This window comes from Dendrobium catenatum, unplaced genomic scaffold (assembly GCF_001605985.2).
Source record: "Dendrobium catenatum unplaced genomic scaffold, ASM160598v2 fragScaff_scaffold_756, whole genome shotgun sequence".
NCBI lineage: Eukaryota > Viridiplantae > Streptophyta > Magnoliopsida > Asparagales > Orchidaceae > Dendrobium > Dendrobium catenatum.
The window spans coordinates 24,728-42,356 of NW_021319218.1; the positions used below are offsets into that span (position 1 = coordinate 24,728).

Here is a 17,629-nt window from a genome sequence, read left to right on the forward strand (position 1 = left end):
TGCTTTTCCTGCACTCTCAACATCACCGAACGACATCTCTGCTTCTGATATTTGGCACCATCGCCTCGGTCATCCGCATGATCGAACTCTAAAAACTATAGCACATTGTAATCCCAATTTACATATACATAAAGATTCTCTTTCTTGCAATATATGTAAATAAACTAAAGGTCATAAACTCAGTTTTAAGAATTCTGAACATCGGCAACAGTTGCCTCTTTCTTCATTCTGATGTGTGGGGCCCTGCTCCGATTTCGTCTGTGCAAGGTTTTAATTATTATGTTATATTCGTAGATGATTATTCGCGTTTTACCTGGATCTTTCTGATGAGGAACAAATCCGAGGTACCTAACATCTTTATACAGTTTAAAATAAACATTGAAAAGCTAACATCGCACAATATAAAGACTCTTTGCACAGATGGAGGCAAGGAATTTGTGAATCACAACCTCACACAATTCCTCAAGACTCACGGCATTTCTCACCAAATATCGTGGCCCTACTCACCAGAGCAAAACGGCGTCTCCAAAAGAAAGCATAGACACATAATTGAGACAACCCGATCACTGCTGGCTTCTGCATCAGTTCCATACCAACATTGGCCTGAAGCTGTCATCACCTCTGTTTACCTCATAAACCGAATTCCCTCACACACCACGAACAATGTCACCCCTCATAAGCTCATTCACGGTAACAAAACTGATTACTATCATCTTGGCATCTTTGGATGCGAATGCTTTCCTCTATCTCCATCACACTCTAGATACAAACTGCAACCAAAGGCCAAATCGCATGTCTTCCTTGGACACTCTGACATCTACAAAGGTTACAAATGTTTGGACATATCCACAAATAAAATTTTTATCTCCAGGCACACCACATTCCTGGAACAGTCATTTCCTTTCTCCAAATTAACCTCTAACAAGGACTCTCCTACAATTAACTTTCCTCCTGCATTACTTCAACCTGTACCAACATCTCGAACTCTAAATTCCACAATACCTCCCTCTATATCCAATACGGGCTTTAATTCTCCTTCACCTCAGGATCAAGTTAATCCGCTGCCTACCAACCCCAATCCATGTCCCAGTACTCAACCCCAACAACCCAACCCACATCCCGTGCATCCAATGATCACTCGGCTAAAGACTGGTTCACTCAAGCCCACAAGAAAATTGAATTTATTTCATCACAACACTAGCTCCAACCATCTCCCTGATCCTACTGCTTACTCTGAAGCCGTCAAACATGATAAATGGCGTCAGGCCATGGCAAAGGAATTCTTTGCTCTTCAAAAGCAAGGTACATGGAATATTGTAAAACCTCCCTCTAATGCTTCTATTCTTGGATGCAGGTGGACCTATCGTACCAAAACACACGCAGATGGCTCGATAGCTACTCACAAAGCACGACTGGTCGCCCAAGGAAACCATCAAGAATATGGTAATGACTACTTCGAGACATTCAGCCCGGTAGCGAAACTCCCTACAATTTGCATCCTGCTCACAATATCACTCAATAAAAATTGGCCAGTTTAGCAACTAGACGTAGCTAATGCGTTTCTTCACGGTAAATTACAAGAAATCGTGTACATGCTTCAACCAAAAGGTTTTGAAGACTCTGAACACCCAGATTATGTCTGCCACCTTCACAAAGCTCTATATGGCCTTAAACAGGCCCTTCGACAGTGGTTCAACACATTCACCTCATACCTCATTTCCTTAGGATTCGTTCACAGTCAAGCCGATCAATCACTCCTTATCCGTCGCAAGTCTAATCAACAAATCTTCCTGCTCATGTATGTTGATGACATCCTAATCACCGGCTCAGACTCTCAGGCAATCTCCGACGTTCTGCATCAACTTACAACTCAATTTGAAATGAAACACCTAGGCCACGCGATAGAGTTTCTGGGCATAAAAATCGACTATGAATCACATCAATACTTCCTGTCACAGCAAAAATATGCTCTGTATATTCTAAATCAAGCCAACCTGCTGCAATGTAACGCATTGGCTAACCCAACATGTATGAAGATCCCAAACTCGTTCAAACAGGATGAAAACCTCACCGACCCAGCTCTCTACAGACGTTTAATCAGGTCACTCCAATATCTAACGCTAACCAGACCCGATATCGCCTACAGTATTAATCTTCTATCTCAACAAATGCATAACCCAATGGAGCAACACTTCTATCTTCTCAAACGACTTCTTCGTTACATAAAAGGTGCTATAGATTACTGAATTCCTATTACAAAATCTAATATTTACCTTAAATCTTTTTCAGATGCCGATTGGGCAGGAAATCCAGTATCAAGAAAATCAACTTCCGGTTATTGATCCTTGTTGGGTGATACGCTCATATCCTGGACTGTCAAAAAGAAACACACAGTCTCAAGATCTTCTACCGAGTCAGAATATCGAGCCCTCGCCGCGTTAACCGCAGATATTACCTGGATAAGACGCCTTCTCAACGAATTCGGCATAGAGCAACATTCCCCGACCGATTTGTACTGCGATAACACCTCAACAATCGCCCTTGCCAACAATCCTATTTTTCATGCCCGTACAAAACATATAGAAATAGATCAAAAGTTCGTACGGGATAACAATCAAGCTCAAAACATCCGCCTACTACCAATTAGTACCAATGATCAAGTAGCGAACATCTTCACAAAACCGCTATCCACTCCCAGATTTCAATATCTCAGACTCAAAATGACTGTGACTCAACCACCATCAGTTTGCAGGGGCATATCATAGCACAAATAAATAATTTATTATGTAATTTACTTATTTGGCTATCAGTGGCATTAGTGTAAATACTGTTATCTTGTATCTTGCTGCTAGTCTATATATGCATAGGTCTGTACCGTGAGTTGAATAATAATAATAATAATACTTTTCCTCATTCTGTTTCTTTCTCTGTTCGTGTTCTTGGTTCACGGTTCTACAGATGTTTTTAATATACTAGATTTTCATTTAATGCACATAGTGGGCATATGTGTAGTTAATATCAGGTGTAATGTGGAGCTTAGGTACAAGAAAGTAGGTACAATTATGTATATTAGATTGGTATGATGCAAGCATATGCATAGTGCTTAACATATATCAAATTTATAAATATGAATTATAATGAGTGGGTTTTAACAGTACATGCTTTGTAATAATCTATTTTTTTAATATTTTTTGTTTAAATGAAAAACTAAATTTCAATGTCGTGCCTTATCGAAGAAGAGAGAATATTGTTTGGTGCTTTTCATCTGTCAATTTTGTTCAGATACCTTCCCATGAACCTACTCATATCTTCGCTTCTTGCCCATGGTGCTTCCCTCCTTACTCAATGCCTCAAGCCCGTCAACTTGCACAGATGCTGGACTACTTGCCTTGCTTGAGCCTGTTGTGCTTGATCACTATGCTTCTCTTTCTTTATTTCTGCAATACTATCTGATGGGCACCTTCAGGCTTTTTAGCTCTCTCATTCTTAGGCTTTGTTTTGGACAGTTTTATTATCGCTTTTTAAAGCAGCTTTTTTGTATCAAAATTTCAGGTTCAATACAATTTTGTACTAAAAAGTTTCTTTAAAAAGTTGCCCCAAACAAAGTCTTAGACTTCTTTTGGGACTACCTTCTTATTGTTTCTTAAAGCAACTTTATAGTACAAAAATTTTAATTTTTTAACTAAAAAACATCTTTAAGAAGTAGTTAGAAAGCCGTCCAAACAAGACTTAGGCTTCGTTTGGGACAGCTTTCTTTTTGCTTTTTAAAGCAATTTTTTAGTACAAAAATTTTAACTTTTATACTAAAAAGCTGCTTTAAGAAACAATAAAAAAGCCATCCCAAACGAAGCCTTAGTCTTAAGCTTCGTTTGGGACAGCTTTCTTACTGCTTCGTAAAGCATCTTTATAGTACCAAAAATATAATATTTGTACTAAAAAATCGCTTTAAGAAGCAAAAAGAAAACCGTCCCAAACGAAACCTTAGTCTCCGACTCCATTTCCTTCTTCTTTATCGTGCTTGCTCTCACTGTCATTGTTGTTTCCCATGCATTCGATCTCCTCTTGTGGCTTTAAAGAAATAAACTCCCTTCAACTTTGCCACCCTAACGACATTAAACAATAGAATCGCCACAATCCGTTCAGTCAAAATGATCGTAGTTGGTATACTTTGTTTGTTTGAATATTATAGCTTTGTATAAAGATATAACTTCCACACATATAATTTATGAAGGACACCATATCTTTTATGTAGAAAATCCAAAAAGGAAAAAAAAAAAACATTGATATTTATCTATATAATTATAAATACAATAATTTATTTTTCCCTAACTGTTGAAGAAATGAATTTACACAAATACAAATAATTGTTTGATTCTTGTATTAGGAATTATATAACTCATGTCGCGAGAGCTGAAATTTTGAAGTCCAATAAAAGAGCTAGACATTTGTAATTAGGAGGCAAAAGTCCAATAACAAAAGTGAAGTGGTGGCAGCGGTGATTGATAATGATGGTCATCGATGGCGATCCTCAAGAAATACAATATAGCTATGTAGCTTTCTTTGCTCTTGAATCACGTAAAAGATGAGGCTCTACTTATAATTTTTTAAAAGTGAAAATTTTTGATAAATTTGGTCATAATCCAACATACTATCGAATAGTCCATATAGCCCCTTGATCATAAATTATTTTCCATGATGTTAGAATTAAATGACTTTGGGCTCATTAGATTTATCTCGTCGAGCTACTCGATTTAATTTTAACCAAGTAATATTTAGAGACTGATTGGTCTATTAATTAATGTCCAAAACTTTTTAATTATGTTTCAAGTGCCCGAGTGGAACTCATTTCGAGTTAGATCGGGTCATATATGATGCCGATTGATTCATCTTGTCAAGAAGTTCAATTCAATTAAAATCCAGTCGAAGCAAGTAATATTTAAAGAATGATTGGTCTATTAATTAATGTCCAAAACTTTTTAATTATGTTTCAAGTGCCCGAGTGGAACTCATTTCGAGTTAGATCGGGTCATATATGATGCCGATTGATTCATCTTGTCAAGAAGCTCAATTCAATTAAAACCCAGTCGAAATTGGTGTTCCGATGATCTTGAATTTAATTTTAAAAAAATTCAATTCAAATATTACCTCGAGATTTATAGTGAATTTACTAACCACCTAATTAAAAAAAAAATCTCTTTTATCTTTTGATCACAAATATCTCAATTTTGATGTTCACACCTATTCATCCTCATTAATATTTTGGGCTCATTCGGGCCTTAATTTTGCAAATTTAACCGTTCTGAGCCTTTCTAGTTTGAACATTACTATCAGATGCTTCCAAACTTATGCTTCTTATATATATAAAACAACATTATAGATGCCAACGGTATTTTTTTTTTTTTTTTGGGACATTTACAATTCATTTGGGATGGCTTCTAACTGCTTCTTAAAGTACTTTTTAATACAAACATTAAAACTTTTATACTAAATAATTATTTTAAGAAAGAGTAAAAAAGCCATCCCAATAGAAGTCTTAGGCTTCGTTTGGGACGGCTTTTTTATTGCTTTCTAAAATGGAGTTTTAGTACAGTTTTTTTTAAATTTGTACAAAAACTCCGTTTTAGAAAGCAATAAAAAAGCCGTCCCAAAGGAAGCTTTAGACTAATTAAGACAAACTCACATATATATCACATATGTAAAACTCAAATATAAGACTTATTAGTTAGTGGCCAAAGATTTTTACTAATAGATTAAGGTGAGGACACACCGCTCATCTTGGACTGTTAGTTGAGAGCTTAGGCTATCAGCTAAGATGTCTTGGGTTGGAGTATTTGTATTTGCGATGTGTATATGAGTTTGTCTTAATTGACCTAAATATTCAAAAAAAAAAAAAAAAAAAGGGGAATAAAAAAAAAAAAAAAAAAAAGGTGATCAGGTAAGTGCTAGGTAGTATCAAAATTAAGTTTTTTTATGACGAGGAACCGTCCGCTGCCATGCTCGGGCTTAGTCGAGAACGCTTGGAGGTCCGTAAACCCCGATTGAACTATCGGGCCACCCACGCTTACAGTACCCGCAGCCAGTGCTTTGGGGGCCCCACTTAAGGACGACAGCTGCTCGAGGGAATTGAACTCGGGTGAGGGGTTTCCAACCGAGCACGCCCACCAACCAAGCTAAACCGCGGTGGGTTGTAGTACCAAAATTCACAGTAGTACAAAAGAAAAACTATGCCGTACTGTACTACATGAATGATTGCAAAATTAGTAGTACAGCTTTTAAAATTTATAAGATGTCAGAAGTCTTAAATCATGGCCGTTTGGTCCCGCTACAAATAATTTCCCACATAGATATTTTTCATCAATTTTTCTCTTAATGAAGAGGGTGTAAATGAGTGGAGTTGAGTTCTAATCATCTTTAATTTTAGCTAGATGCGACACATTTTTGATATGTTGGTTAGGAGCTTCGACTATCAACAAAGAGGTTTTAGATTTGAAACTTTCATATTTGATATGTGTGAGTTTTCCTTAATTGATCAAAAAGTCTTAGATAAAAAATTTTAGCTTGAGCTTGATTAACTAACCGAGTTCGATATCAAATTTGTGCTTAATTCTGCAAGTTTGAATTGACTCATCTGATATAAAGAGAAAAATATAATGGCGAAACATGAGAAAATAGAAGACAAATAATAATAAATCATTTGATACGAGGAACTGATTTATAATTGTTAAATATTTATAATATTTTTATACTTATTTTTTGTATATTGTATAATAATATTTTTAATTGATTTATTTCACATGTTCATCAATCGAGTTAGGACTGATTCAAGCTTGACTCGTTAGCAACGCACAAACTATCTATCAAACTAAGCTCAACCGATTCACGAGTCGGCTTAACTAAATTACACCCCTATCCCCTCCATTCAACCAACACTACTTTCAAATCAAATATTCCATTTTATGTAAACACAAAGAACTATTTCATACATTAATATCTTAATGTGATAAATGAAATTCGAAAAAAAAAATCTATATTTATGTATAAGAATGTTTGATCTTCATTCATTCATTACAAAGAGTAGCAGCCGCTGCTGTATCCATGGAGTTGCGCGCCTCCGCCCAAAGCCGGAGCATCACGATAAGCCGCGAGACCATCGGATCTCCGGTGTGGCGGCGGACGGGGAAGATTCTCTGGCATTATGTTCTCCAGCGAGTTGGCGTGCCAAGACGGGCATTTCCTCTTCTCGCTCCACCGCTCCGCCGCCGGCGCTGCCACTGCACGGCCGGTTTCCGCAGCCAGCACTATGGGCCCTTCCATTGCAGAAACAGTCCCAATTGTCACCATCGCCGCCGCCGCTGCCGCAAGGGTGTTTCGCCGCCATCCCGACCTGTAATTAAGGAACCTGTTAGTGGGAATCGTATCAATTTGATAGCTTCCGAAGGGTAGTGCATGGAATTTTGCTTACCATTGGGACAAAGGAGGAGGCGAAGCGTTTGGGAGAGGAGGAGGAGGAGGAGATGAGGAGAGCCTGATGCAGGCGTTGATGGGGAGCGCCATGGTCTTGGTTTCGGGTCCCGTTTGGCGGTCGACTAATCCGGTTCTGTTTATAAGTAGAGGTAGCGGTGCGACGAGAGTTGTTGGGAGAATCACGGCTGTTGATCACGACACGGACGGTGGATTTAGAGGTAGTGGCACGTGTCGAAGGTCCTTCGGTCGAACGGAAAAAAGTTGCTTGTTGACCGAAATAATCAATAACGTGCGGTTTTAGGTTGACGCGTGTGGAAAAGGCGTGTGGACTTGCTCAATTGTGGGAGGGGATATTGACCGTCGGATGAAGGATGATGGACGGTGATTCGAAGCGAAAAATGTGGAAATTATGGGAAATGTGAAGCTTGGTAGTGCTCACACGCCTTTGCTTGGAAGTCGGCTGGCGGCGCCGGCTCTCGAGTTAGGTTGAAAAGAATTATTTTGCGTAAGGATGTTGCTGCAGCTATTTTTAAATTATTTAAAAAATCTAGAAAAAGGGAAAATCACATTGCTTAGAAAAGTTGAAATGATTTTACTCATATTGATGCCTTTCATTTAGGGAAGAGTTTGATATAATGCAAAGAAGATATTATGTGGTTGAGGTTTATATACAAAAAAAAGAGAGAACTTCTCTTTAAGAAAAAAAGAAGAAAATTTTTTCTAAGAAAATAAATCTAAAAAAAAGAGAAATTTTCCTAGAGAGAGAGAGAGATTTAAAATGCTAAAATAAAAAAATAAAAGTTAGGATTTTTAAATTTAAAATATATTTTCAAACGTAATATGCTTTGATGTCCAAAAAAAGGGAGACAAATGATATAGCTCTAAAAATTCATATGATTTGTAGTAATCTCGAGGCAATTGTTGAATTTGAAACTTTTGAAATCAAAATCCTGATCATTAGAACTTCAAACTTAGCATGCTTATAGTTAAATCGAGTATCCCATTAAGACAAAATCAATGAGTCTAAGATCACTTAATTTCGACATCATTAAGATACTTAAATGCAGAAAACATATTTCATGATTAAGAGAATCAATATTGATCATATTATGAAGTGCTTTGGCTTTTTGTCCAAATTACCAAAATTCTCATTCCAAAGCCTATAAAATAGAGCCCCATTCTCCAGACGAGGAGAAAGAGAAACGTGAGAACTAGAGAACTATCTTATACTTTTTCAGTTATTATCGTCGACAACTACCACCAGTTATTTGCACTAACAACTACCATCGCCGTTGATGATCACCGTTGGTAATCGCCACAATCTCTAAAATTCTAACAAAATTTAACACTATTGTTGGATATAATTGTCCGTATGTGGACACCTAGTTTCTATAATCTTTAATATGAAAGTCAAGCCATATTTTTTGGAGTTAATTATTCATTTGTAGGCATTTGATATTTATGTGAATCCCCACAAGAGAAATCAGTCATCTTATTCTCAAATAGTATTCATCTTTTTCAAATGTGAGGAAGAAAAAATTCTTCTATCTTTCGATGTATAATGGATTTTCATATGGGCCATTCCCCGTGATTTTTTTTTTCTTTTTGAGATTTTTACATAAAAATTTCTGATCTTACCAAAAAATCCTATAAATAAAGCTCCATTATCCGCATGAGGAGAGGAAGAACTGAGAGAACTAGAGAACTCTCTTATATTTTCTAGTTATCAATGTCGACAACCATCACTAGCAGTTGTCACCGATAACCACCATCGTCGTCGATCATCCCCCTTAGTATCGTCACCATCTCTAAAATTCTGACAAGATTTAACACTGTTGATGGATATAGTTGTCCGCATGTGAACACCTTCTTTCTCTAATCCCTATTATGGAAGTCAAGACTTATTTTTGGGCGTTGTTTATTTATTTGTAAACACTTGATTTATGTTAACCCCCGCAGGAGAAATCAATCATCTTATTCTCAAATGATCCTCTTCTTCTTCAAATGTGAGAAACATGATTTTTTTTTTTTTTTTTGTAAAATTTGGGCTTAACTCGTATATTAAATGAGCAAAAGAAGATTACAAGGAATCATTCAAAAAAAAGGAGGAGCTCACACAACCGGGAGCCAAAAAAAACAGCACAAAAACAAATAATGCAGCAAAAAACTTCAGAAAAATGAAATAAGAAACCAAAAAGAGGGAGCTCCCAAGTCAAAATTAGTCTGGACTCAAGAAGTAAGACAGCATATCAGCATTTCATGAAGAAGATCATAAGCCCCTGGTTGCCCGAAGACCATCCAAGGGGAGCTTGCAAAGGGAGCGTCATCATTATCCAAGGCTAGAACGAATGCAACAACAGACAGATAAACTGAGGGCCCCAAAATGAGAGACGGACAAAATCAAAACCATTAGGCGCAGCATCATTTGCAAATGGGAGAAACAATCTCGTTCTCAAAAACCATTAGGCGCAACATCATCAGAAAAAGTCCAGGATATTAGTAGAAGATTTCCACTTAACAACTTTCTCAAAAACAGCTCTTTTGATGCACGTGGATATAGAGATGTAGCAGCTCACATAATTACCAAACTTTATATTATCCCTCTCTTTACAAATGTAATAAATAGAGCATCAAGTAAAAAGATGATAAAGAGTTTTAATATGATGCTTCACATTCAAATTACCATTAATTCACTCAAAGAGATGCAAAATCGTGGGTCTAAGAAGAAGATTCTTGGCGGGTGGCATTAGTTCAGTAATAACAACATTAGAGAAAGAGGGTTCAAAGAAAAGGTGGGAAACACTTTCAGGGTACCTGTGGCATAGACTACAGGTTAGCGGTACAGAAATGTTCATGAGATGTAAAGCATAAGTTGTTTTCAAGCCATCCACCACAGCAAGCCAAGCTAACACGAATATCTCAATGCATGCTTATGATGCCAAACCAAGTTATCCCAAGAGCACTTTGGTAAGTAAGTATAAAATTCACTTATAAAATGCCTAAATTTGATGTTACTCAGCTTTTCCCAAATTAAACAAGGCTGGAGCTATCAAAAATAGGAATACCATGCATCAGATTGTGAAAAGAAGGGGGTGCATAATCCCCGGGGGGGGGAGACCAATTCATACCCGAAATAAAATCCTTAAGAAGGGCTTTAGAATGCGTAGCATTAAGCAAAGAAAGACCTTCAAATTAAGTTTTCTAACTTGGCATTATAATATCAGTGATCCCAGTGCAAGGAAATAGGAGCAAGTGGAGTGACTCTAAAATAAAAATTTTCCTTAGCATCAATAACCGTTCTGCACACGGAGTTCCAATAATTTGAAGCATTCGAAGGAGCTGGACGCCAAGGAGAAGTGTATATACTAAAAATCCAAGTATATAGGGGAGATTTAGCATTGTACATCCTAAGAATTATTGACCAATTAAAGGCAAATTGAATAGCCTGCAATGAAGGCAGACCCAGCCCCCTTTTGCTTAGGTATGCAAACTTTATCCTATGAGACCATATGGATTTTCTTGGCAGCTGTCGGATCACCAAAGAACAAAAACTTAGAACATGTTTTTTTGAAGAATTTAAGAAAAATTTTAGGTAAAATAGATCCATGTATCCAATAAGCTATAGAGTTCAGAATAGTATATCTCAGAAATTGTAACCGGCCCGCAGAGGAAAGGAGGTTGGCTTTCCATCCAGATAATTTTTTAGATGTACTATTTAGAAGAGGAAAAAAAGTCAGCAACTTTAAGTCTATTAAAAGATAAAGTGATACCCAAGTATGAAATTTTAGAACTAATAGTATGTGTGGAAAGAACTTGACAATTAGCATTCGAATCAGAAAAGTTCCTTGACAGCATAATAGAACTTTTTCAAGATTAACATGAAGGCCTGTGGCATTTGCAAAAGTGTTGAGGATGTTAGTTAGATTGATACAGTTTTCAATAGTAGCTTCTCAAAAAATAAGCACATCATCCGCATAAAGTAGATGAGTGAGAGTGAATCCATCCAAAGCAATCCCTTTAAAATCCCCAGCATCCAGCGGAGAAGAGAAAGCATCTATAGCAAAACAAAAGAGATAGGGACTTAGGGGGCATCCTTGCCTAAGGTCTACAAAAAAAAGGAAAGTATCCCTCAAGGGCTCCATTTATCACTATAGAGAAGTTCACATAAGGTTTATATGCTTTAATTCAACTCACAACAATGGTGGGAAAACCTTTCTGAATCAGTCTAGCAAATAAGAATTCCCTAGATACAGTATCAAAAGCTTTATAGATATCTAATTTAGCACATAAATACTTGGCACCTCCTCTTTTACAGACAAGGGAAAAAAGTTCAGTGACAAGTAAGATATTATCCATAGAAACTCTAGCTTTGATAAAACTCGATTGGTTTTCTTTGACAAGCATATGCATGATAGGCTTAATTCTATTAGCAATAGCCTTTGCAATAATTTTGTAGAGAGTGTTGCACAAAGCAATAGGCGTAAAATCAGACAAAGAATTAACATTTTTATGTTTAGGGATAAGGGCCAAAGTCGTGGTTAATTCCTGTCGCAACCCGACCCGACCGGGAAGGATCCCGCCCGCACCGGGCCGCGAACAGCTTAACGAACAAACAGACCAGGATCTGGCTTTGGAATTTGCTTCGGAAATGATTCTTCCAAATATTTCAACTCAAAAACAGACAAACACAGAGCTACTATGAAACATCAAATTCAGCGGAACAAATCATCTATATTTTTCTTTTCCTCAAAACAATCATCTACAAATACAGTACATGGCTGACAGAGAAAACAAAGAAGAAAGAGAAAACAAAGAAGAAAGAGAAAACAAAGAAGAAAAGTCATGACTGTACAAAAATCAAAAAGTACAAAATACCTATAACTGATCTGATCAGACTCTGAACTCTAGTACAAGACCTCCTTCCCTTTCCCAGAGCCTAAAAAAAAACACACGCAGAAAATAAGGGTGAGCTCAACAGCTCAGCAAAGCAACAAACCTCCAATCAAAACTTCCAGAATCCAAAACCAAACATTTCAAACCAAATCCATACAGAAACCAGAACAGAATCAGACATGTATCAAAATTGTGCAGATCAGAACAAAACAAATCAAATCAGAACAGATACTGACATATATCAAATCAGAACAGATACGGAACAGATCAAACAGAACTGTACGGAAACAGAAGTCATATCAAACCAGATATCAGATAGTATTGTAATTAATAGCTAAATTCCCTGACACTGATAGAATCTCTATGGATTCTGGCCCCTTATGCCTCCCTTTGTGCTCACGGCACCAGAACAGATGTGCTTATAGCACCAGAACAGATTTCATCGGATCCGGAACAGAACAGATATCAGATTTCAGTTTGAGCTCATTTCAAATTTCTCAGACACTAACTGAATCTCTTAGGATCCAGGACCCTTATAACTCCCTTTATATAGCATATACAGATAGCATATCAATTCAGAAGAAATCTGGACAAATTCAGAAATTAGACAAAAATCGGGCAGCACAACGACTGTATACGGAATTTACACAATTTTCCTGAAAAATCACAGAATACCAAATTTGCACATAATATAGATAACAACATTTCAGAATATTTATTCTATTGCCACAACAATTACTTTCATCACAGAAAAATACATGCGACATAAAACACCGCCGAATTCAAAATACCCGGACAAAAATCTCCAGAAAATAACCAAAATGTGCACACTCAGCACGTCAATAACATACGGAAATTCACGCGGTAAAAACTGAACCAGTCGAAAAATACGGACGAAATTCGCTAACAAAAATGAAATCCGGACAGAAAAGTCGTTCAAATTGCACCGTTCGATAATTAATTCTGAAAAAGTCCTGCTCTCTGTCTTTTGCACTGAACTGATCGGCCTGGGACGATGCCCCTATCGGCCTGGCCGATCCTGGGAGAAAAATCACCTGGAGCAATCTGGGCAATTTCTGGAGCAAATTTCAACTGATCGTCCCAGGACGATCCCAGATCGTCCTGGACGATCCTGGAGCAGAATTAGAACTTCACAATTCCACTAGGCATGTAACCTTTAGGGAAAAAAGATCTCACAGCTTTAATAACCATATGACCAATAATATGCCACCCTATTTTATAAAAGTGAAAGTTGAACCCATGCGGCCCCAGGGAAGATGTAGCATACCCCTTGAAAACCACCTTTTTAATCTCCTCATCATAAACATGTTGAGTAAGATGAGTGAAGAAGTCATCAAGAAAACTAGCTCCAATAGGAAATAAGCCAACATACAGGTTTGAAGGAGGAGGTGGGTTATAAATAACTTGAAAATGTTGAATAATAGAGTTAATCACATCATTTCTGTCAGAGTTAGGAGAGGAGGCAAGCAAGTTGACAACAACTTTATTGCTACCTTGCCTACTCCATAAAGAAACTTCAGGTCTTCCTCCCCATATTTGAGTCATTCAACTTTGGCTCGTTGAATAACCCAGGAAGCAAGAATACTAGAAAATTTAGCAAGTTTATGATTGATATCTTCCAAGGAAACTGTTATTCGGATCGGCATGTATATTCTCCAGACAAACCAATTGCTTATTATGTAATTCATCAAGGTGAGTCTTGATCAAAGAGGAGCGAGCCCAAGACTCCAGTTTAATATTAGCCTTGAAAAGTTTAAGAGTGTGACATAAGTGAGATATAGGATTTCCAGTAGAAGGCTTGGAGAAAGCCTTTAGGAGAAGGAGCTAATATTTATCAATATTTGTCCAATAATTTTTGAAGAGGAACCTATGGTGAGAATGATGAGTCGCTCCAAAAACATGAAATTTAAGATTCCGTTATAAAAGCCTTAAGAAATTTTGGACAGCCTTGGCCTTTCTTTTTTTTAGAGGAAATGAATATTGGGCAGTGGCGGCACTCAAGAACAAGGCTAACGGACAACTACTTGAATGGTTTCTTCCTCTCCGCAGAAATTCTCCTACTTTATGCCATGGCTGACTCCTTCGTCCCTGAAGCAAACCACGCAGCTCCAAGCCCAAATGATCGTTTCCGGAGCTCCGGCGGCGGCGACTCTTCTCCTGAGATCCATCGCCGACTGCGAAAGCAGCGACCTTTCCAATACTCTCCACCTCTTCTCCCATCTCCACAAGCCGTCCACCTTCCAATGCAATACAATCATGAAGGCTTGTTCCCTTCGTCATTTCTCCGAATACTCCATCGAAATTTTCATTCAAATGTGCCGGAAAGACATAAGCCCCGATTCTTATACATTTCAGCTTCTCTTCAAATCTTGCTCCATCTCTCACTTGGCTCAGCAGGGTTATGCAGCTCATGGTCAATTTATTAGGCTTTTCTCTTATTCTGAACACCTTGCTTTTACCTCCTTGATTCATATGTACGTGGAATTTCACCGGATCGATGATGCAAGGAAGGTCTTTGATCACATTACTTATAAGGATGTTCTTCTGTGGACTACTATGGTATCCGGGTTGGAAAAAGCAGGGTTGCTTGATGATGCCCGGAAGGTGTTTGATGATATGCCTGAGAGAAATGTTATATCATGGACAGTGATGATTAAAGGTTATTCTAGAACAGGACAGCCTGCAGAGGCCATAGAAACGTTTAGAAAGATGCTTAGAGAAGGAATTATGCCAGATAGTGTTGCATTCATGTCTGTTCTTGCTGCTTGCTCGCAAAGCCGGGACCTTGAAACCGGAAAATGGATTCATCACCTTGTTGAAGAAATGGATATTGTTTTGAATGAGAATCTCATTGTGACTCTTATCGACATGTATGCAAAGTGCGGCGACATTGACCATGCTTGCTCGGTTTTCAATTCAATTGGCCACGAGACTCTTCCAGCATGGAATGCAATCATTGATGGATACTGTAAAATGGGCAATATAGATGAAGCTCAGTCCCTTTTCGAACAGATGGACTCACCTAACCTGATCACATATAACTCAATGATCACAGGCTACATTCAGAGCAGTAGGCTTAAGGAAGCACTGTCTTTGTTTACTGATCTACTAACCTCAGGCCTCTTGCCTGATAAATACACATTGGTGGGTTTGCTCTCAGTTTGTGCTAGCTTGGTTGCACTAGACAAAGGAAAGATATTGCATGCTTACATTGAGGTTAACCTCGCCGAAACCGACATCTTTCTCGGGACTGGTCTGCTTGACATGTATGCAAAATGTGGAAAAATGGACCAAGCAATCTTAGTCTTTGATAGAATGAATAGAAAGGATGTGATGTCTTGGACTGCTATGATTTCAGGTTTTGCCATGAATGGAATGGGAAAGCTCGCACTTGAGCAGTTCTCTATGATGAGAAATGAAGGCATTAGACCAAATGTAGTTGCCTACATAGGCGTCTTGAATGCTTGCAGCCACTCAGGCCTTGTAGATGAAGGCCTCAGGCATTTTAAAGAGATGCAAGTTTTATATAATTTAGAGCCAGAGATTGAGCATTACGGTTGCATGGTTGATCTTCTGGGTCGAGTTGGGCGTTTAGCTGAAGCTGAAAAGCTTATAAGGAGCATGAAAATGCAACCAAATGATGTTATTTGGGCTTCGTTCTTAAGATCTTGCAGAGTATACAAGAATATGGATTTGGCCGAGTGGTCTGCAAGAGAGCTCATTGTGTTGGAGCCGGATAAAGATGCTGGATACGTTCAACTATACAACACATACATAGATGCTGGGAGATGGAAGGATGCTTCCATGATCAGGAGCAGGATGGAAGAGAGAGGAGTGAAAAAGATTGCAGCTTTTAGTTCCATTACAGTCAATGGGCAGGTTTACAAGTTCATCGCCGGCGATCAGAAACACCCATATGTAATTGAGATCCAGGAAGCAATGCGTGAGATCATGAAGAGGCTGAAGGAATCCGGTTACTCGCCGATCATGTCGCAGGTTGCGGTGGATGTCGATCAAGAGGAGACAGAAGAGAGTCTCTTTGGCCACAGTGAGAGGATAGCCATTGCTTTTGGGATCAGGAGGTTGGGGCCAAGCTTGCCAATTCATGTCGTCAAGAACCTAAGGGTCTGTGATGATTGCCATTCAGCGATAAAGATGATTGCCAAGTTATGGAGTCGGGAAATTGTTGTTAGAGACCGAAGCCGCTTTCATCATTTTCGAGATGGGCAGTGCTCCTGCAATGATTTCTGGTGAAAGGAGAATGCTCTCTCTGCTAAAAGGAATGACTTTTCGAGTTTGAAATCTAGTTCATAAGTGCTTTTGGTTGAAGTTAGGCAAGTTTTATGGTCCATATGAGATTTTTTTTTTTTTTGTAGAATTATTATGAAAATTTTAGTTTATTTAAAAAAAATTATTGTGAATAGCACAAATAACTTACACATATTATATTTTAGTATATCTTTTATATTTTTTTTTTCATCATAGAAGTTTCTCAAAAGTGATAGTCAATGTTTGGAATAAAATCATGCAATGAATCAACAACAACAACAACATCAAGCATTTGTCTCACTATATGGGGTCGGCTACGTAGTCATTTTTCTTCATTGTGTCTTGTTAAAAGTCAAATTATGTTTTAAATTAAAAAATGAAATATTATTTCTACATTAGGATTTAACATGAAAAAATTTAAAATAAGGAAAAAATCACGGAGTTACATCACATAAAGAAATTCATTATGAAATAGGAGAAATCATACATATCACTTTTTTACATATTCTCCTTGTCTCTTTTCACTTCTCACACCATTCTACCCTCTGAAGAGACTAAGAGACTCACCTCTATGACACCAAATGACACGATCTTCAAAGTGAAATAGTGAGGAAAACTGCTCAGCCTGACTCACAGTGCCTTGGTGTTAACTTTGTTATCTTACAATAACGTGGCGGTGCTGTGCTCTCTGGTTAACTTTGTTATCTTACAATAACATGGCGGTGCTGTGCTCTCTGTCTCAGAGGAATCCTATAATAATAAATGTGACAATATATGAATGGAATGATTTTTATATCGGAAAGATGAAAAGTTCAGATCAATTTGATGAGATGAGAGAAATAAAAAAGATCAATTATTATTGTAATGGGGCATAAACTGATTATTTTAAAAATATCATTTTTGAAAGATAAATATAATTTCAAATTTTTGGAGGAAATATAAATTAAATATTTTTATGAAAATTATATTTACATAAATAAAA

The 17,629-nt window shown here is 37.6% G+C and overlaps 2 protein-coding genes across 2 annotated transcripts; one reads left to right on the forward strand and one right to left on the reverse strand.

Moving 5' to 3' along the window:
• Positions 1 to 6,933: 6,933 nt before the first annotated feature.
• Positions 6,934 to 7,595, reverse strand: LOC110100678. The gene is made up of 2 exons (XM_020828288.2): positions 7,463 to 7,595; positions 6,934 to 7,384 (listed from the first exon to the last, which is right to left on the reverse strand). Exons 1-2 carry the CDS (start codon positions 7,552 to 7,554, stop codon positions 7,066 to 7,068), a joined length of 411 nt encoding a protein of 136 aa, XP_020683947.1. The 5' UTR covers positions 7,555 to 7,595; the 3' UTR covers positions 6,934 to 7,065.
• A 6,482-nt stretch (positions 7,596 to 14,077) lies between these two features.
• On the forward strand, positions 14,078 to 16,898 carry LOC110100672 (pentatricopeptide repeat-containing protein At5g66520). The gene has a single exon (XM_020828278.2). It carries the CDS (start codon positions 14,407 to 14,409, stop codon positions 16,630 to 16,632), a length of 2,226 nt encoding a protein of 741 aa, XP_020683937.1. The 5' UTR covers positions 14,078 to 14,406; the 3' UTR covers positions 16,633 to 16,898.
• Positions 16,899 to 17,629: the final 731 nt, after the last annotated feature.